General features: G+C 47.4%; 1 protein-coding gene across 1 annotated transcript; it reads left to right on the top strand.

Annotated features, from left to right (window-relative positions):
* Nucleotides 1-720: 720 nt before the first annotated feature.
* LOC119287990 (lectin-like) lies at nt 721-1,630 on the top strand. The gene has a single exon (XM_037567607.1). The coding sequence runs from the start codon at nt 755-757 to the stop codon at nt 1,199-1,201; it is 447 nt and encodes a 148-aa protein (XP_037423504.1). The 5' UTR covers nt 721-754; the 3' UTR covers nt 1,202-1,630.
* The last annotated feature ends 3,208 nt before the right edge of the window (nt 1,631-4,838 follow it).

Raw genomic sequence — 4,838 nt, 5'->3', positions numbered from 1 at the left:
AGCGGTCTTGATTCCACGGACCGGACCGGCAGGCGTGAAGCTCGGTGCGGACCGGCGGTCCTCACGGTCCCGGTGACGTCCAGTCACTGCCATGTGGGCCCAAGGTGTCGGAGAGGTCGTTGGAGCAGCAGCACGGTGGCCGGAGCTGGAGAAGACACACCTGAGGCGCGGTGGCGCGAGGGAGAGGCACGGGACAGAGAGGGCGTCGCACGGCCGCGCGACGGCGCGGGGGAAAGGGCGAGCGGCGGCGCGAGGGAGCGGCGGCGCGAGGTAGAGACGCGGTGGCGCGAGGTAGAGGCACGGTGCCGGGGAGAGGGAGGCAACGCAGGGGAGAAAGGAAGCAGCCCGTGCGGCGCCATGAGCATGGACGAGGACGGCGGCTAGGTCACGCACGCACGCACGCACCATGTATATGTATTGGGCTCTCCATATTAGCTCTAATTGGGCTGGGCCTTCAGTCCTCCGAACCGGACCGGGCTTTTGTCGGACCGGACCGACCGAATTTCGGGCTTCTTTTCACGGACCGGACTGGCCATGTTTTTTAGCGAGCCAGGACTGTACGGTCCGGTCCATAACGGGCCGCGAGCCGGGCCGAAAGCCCGCTCGCCACGTCCACCCTGAGTCGGGCCAAGAAGAAGAAGAAAAAGGTGAAGGCCAACTTGAGCTTGCCTATATAAATGGAGTGGCCTTGCATATAGTCCGCACTTCACCCGTATACATACAACACATATATACACACACAATATCTCCCATAATGATTATGAAGCTCCTCATGCTGGGCGTGCTCATCGGCTCCCTTGCCTATGGCACCCACGGCTGGCCACCGCTGTGCGGTGAGAATGCTGAAGGCATGGAGTGCCCCGACAATAAGTGCTGCAGTAAGGATGGGCAGTGTGGCTTCGGCCCCGCCTTCTGCGGCGACGGCTGCCAGAGCGGCGCCTGCTGCGTGAGCCTGCGCTGTGGCTCGCAGAACGGCGGCAAGGCGTGCCCCAACAACCAGTGCTGTGGCCAAGACGGGGTATGCGGGTTCGCCAACGAGTACTGCGGCACTGGCTGCCAGAGCGGCCCGTGCGCGCATGGCGTGCAATGCGGCAGCGGCAGGCCATGCGCAAGGAACTTGTGCTGCAGCCATGCCGGTTGGTGCGGACTTGGCCCTCCGTTCTGCGGGACTGGGTGCCAGAGCGGAGCCTGTTGCAAGTGAGTCTTGTTGAGCACAGATTCGCCTGCATTCTCGGGCCGGAAGTACTAGTACTAGAAGTATTTGCAACGACGCCACACAATTTCTCGCAGTACTGCCAAGTTTGAGGATTCGATTTCCTACCTTTCCTTTTTGACGGTTTTGATATCCAACTTTTAGTTTTCTCAACTTCGTCACCAGTTCGTTAATTTCCTAGCTGTGTGGTTATTGTAATGTGGGCTAGATTTCCTTTAGTATAAAGTGATGTGTTCTACACCCTCTAAAAAAATATAAGAGTGTTTAGACAACTAAAGTAGTGATCTAAATGGTCTTGTATTTTTCTATGGAGGGAGTACTAGTTTTTTCTATATACACACGAGACTTGTACAATTTTTTGTATGTCAAGTCTAACATGTATCCATCTTTTTTTTTTGCGGGGACATGCATCCATCTTTTTGACAAGAGCTAATTTGCAAGGATATGATGTTCGATGTCCACCAGTTTTAAGTAACCTATACATGGGTACGCACTTAGTCGGTGAGACTATACATCCGTGAAAATATTATATAAAATTTTGAAAAATGGATAGAAAGGATAAATCTATTTTTTATGCGCAAAGACAGAAGGATAAATCAAAACCATAAGATTTGCATGAAACTCTAAATTTATGAGTTGACTCACTTAAAGTGTCACAATCATCTATTTTCTTAGTACTATCGTACACTGATTTATAAAATAAACAAAAAATTGTAAAACCAAAATTATTATAAGGTAGAATCAATTAGGTGGATCGACATTACCCTAAAGAAGAAATAAAATGAAGTAAAACTATCGAAACAAAGGATAACAAAACTTGCAAACATATTGCCTAGAACTTGTGCTATTCCACAGTAAGCAAGAACAACAATATAATAGTGTAACATTCAGACGACAAAACTTTCACCGAGCAGTGCAGTAGGGTCACCGAATATGGAGCGCCAGCGGCAGCAGCAGCGACGGCAGCGGTTTTCATACATCTGGTTGTAGCGGTTATGAGATCCACCTGAAAGCATTTGTCGCTAATACTCAGAATAGCGCAAACTGTTTCGAAAACCGCCTCCACTTAATATCGACCGCTTGTGGTTTCTGTAGGCTAACCACCCCCAATGCATGCACGGTCCGAGTCGGTTTCATCCCAACAACGGCCTCAATTACTTTTCCTTAGGCACATACTATTTTTCTTTTGTATCTGGACCTGCAAAATGAATTGACATACAAACATGATCCGCCAGCACACTGTATTCATTGGCAAGATGTGATTCTTTTCACAACACACATATATCTAAGCGGGGTTCAAGCCAACATGTACAATTACACACTTAACACCGATCATGTGGACATATTTACAAAACACAGAAATGGTAAGTGATTATAGTACGTCGAATAATTGTGGTTCTAGCCAACATTATAATTACACACTTAACACCGATCATGTGGACGTTTGGTTGAAGTAATTATACTACGCCATCATCTCATCTAGTTTAATCGTCTGGCCTCTTCATGCAGTCGCCACTATATTTGGTAGAGAACCTAAAACTGTGTCAACTTGTGCAGTGCACCTAAAATGTATTCCTTTAAAAAATCAAAAGAAAATTAAAATTTATAATAATAACATGCGTATGATTGATCTACATACTTTAGTTAGAATAACCATATCGTTTTCCAGGAGCAATATTGTCCAGAAGACAAATATACAACTCATTAAGAGAAGATTCATTGTCTAAAGTAGCTAGTGCCTCCGCCTGTCCCTTCCACTTCTATATTAGAATTCTTGTGCAATGCAACTAAAACATAAAGTCCTCAATGCCTTAACATTTTTGTGACACTGTACATGACACATTTTCTAAAAAATGTGTATTGTACATTGAACCAAAATGTCTCGCCGCCAACTGGACACAATACATTTTGCCATCCATATCCCTCCTCAAAACAAGGAAAACACATTTTATGTTTGTACTCACAAGTTGAAGGTATGGTAGGACAAAATACACATATAACATAATCAAGATCTAGCATAGGAAAAAAAATACAAGTTTCATCATTGTTCACTAGGCTAATGCAACATTATTATATTCATAGCTTGAACAAAACTGTAAGAGAAATTTTACGGTACATTATGCTACTGCTTTTAGTGTGTATTATTAATATAATCCAATGGTAGATGTAAAGGGCATTTTAGTCAACTGAATTTCCTTTCAATCAGCATTTTCCACCCCTGCGGTCACCGCGCACCGGACAAGTTTCTGTTCGTATTCTCCTCGCCCTTGCCGTTCGCCGCCGCCATCACTCGCCCCAGTACAGCCACAGACGTACCAGCGCCCATGCCCCTCGCCTCCCGCTGCGCGGCTCCTCATCACAGCCATGAGCTAGGTTAGGTAACTACTCCCTCCGTTCAGAATTACTTGTCGCAGAAATTGATGTATCTAGATGTATTTTAGTTCTAGATACATGCATTTCCGAGACAAGTAATTTCGAACGGAGGGAGTAGCACCTACCTGCAGCTAGCCCGGCCATGCTCATGAGCTGGTTCATGCTTTCACGGCCAGGTGTGCTTCAATTTTAGAAACACGAAATCCGAACAAATCGTACCACAGCTAGCGGAGTGCCCCAGTCACTCACGTGAGCTAGCCCATGCCTCCCTGGTCGGCTGTGCTTCAGTTTTTGGGACAGTGAGGCCGAGCCAATCTAGCCATCTTTTCTTCTGCATGGGAGCAGGGCGACGCAACTTGCCGGCCGGGCAGTTAGCTGGGAGAGTTGGTGATCCATGTACCAGAGCGCTCATACTTGTGCAGGCTCAACCTTGTCAGCGATTTTGTTGCAGTGCCCTGCGGCATGGCGGGCCAACGCGGGAGGCGTACAAACCTCGAAAATTCCTCTGTCTTGTCGATCTGCTGCCCTCTTGCCGGCCAACTCTGCTAGGCTGCTCGCCACGAACCTTCTCTCGAATCTGCTGGTCACCAGAACGGTTAGAGGCACCAATCCTGCCCATCTTCCCCGCATAATCGCGCTGGTTCCCATCTCGATGAAATTAGACTCTTCCGATTGTGCCCTTTTCGAAGCAGATGCTACACGTCAAGTCCAGTAGTATAGATTAATATTAACCTTTAGATCAGCAAAAATGGATGGTCAACATTTATCTGATGTACCGTAAAATGTCTCAACTGTAAATACACAACAAGAATTTACAAGAGAAAAAATCTGGGAAGCATCTGATATGCGGAACTTCCCGGCGGCGCCGTGGTAGTTGTGGATGTACAGTTTTAATGCAGGGTCGCCGTTGATGGATGTATCTGCCACCAGGCCATTGCGTTGGCCGAGGATGGACATGCTTGGCGTCGTCAAGGTGAACGATGTCATGTTGCCGCTTGGGGTTGTCCATGGATCATAAAAGGGTAGGGAAAAGATATTGGGGGCGGTTGAAAAACACAAACAGCCTTCAAGGATCATTGTAGGTTGTTTCACTTTCTTAACCACACCTGTTGCTTACTATGGCAATGGAAACCACCTGCGGTGGGTGCATTACATGTGGCTTTATTCTGCTTTGTCACAACCCTCCGGTGGCCGCCACTAGTATTCACTTTTCTACTAGCGTGCAATGGACTGGCGATGTGACAAAATATAT

Source organism: Triticum dicoccoides, chromosome 4A, assembly GCF_002162155.2.
Source record: "Triticum dicoccoides isolate Atlit2015 ecotype Zavitan chromosome 4A, WEW_v2.0, whole genome shotgun sequence".
In the NCBI taxonomy this organism is placed as follows: Eukaryota; Viridiplantae; Streptophyta; class Magnoliopsida; order Poales; family Poaceae; genus Triticum; species Triticum dicoccoides.
This window is presented reverse-complemented; position numbering and strand designations above follow the sequence as displayed.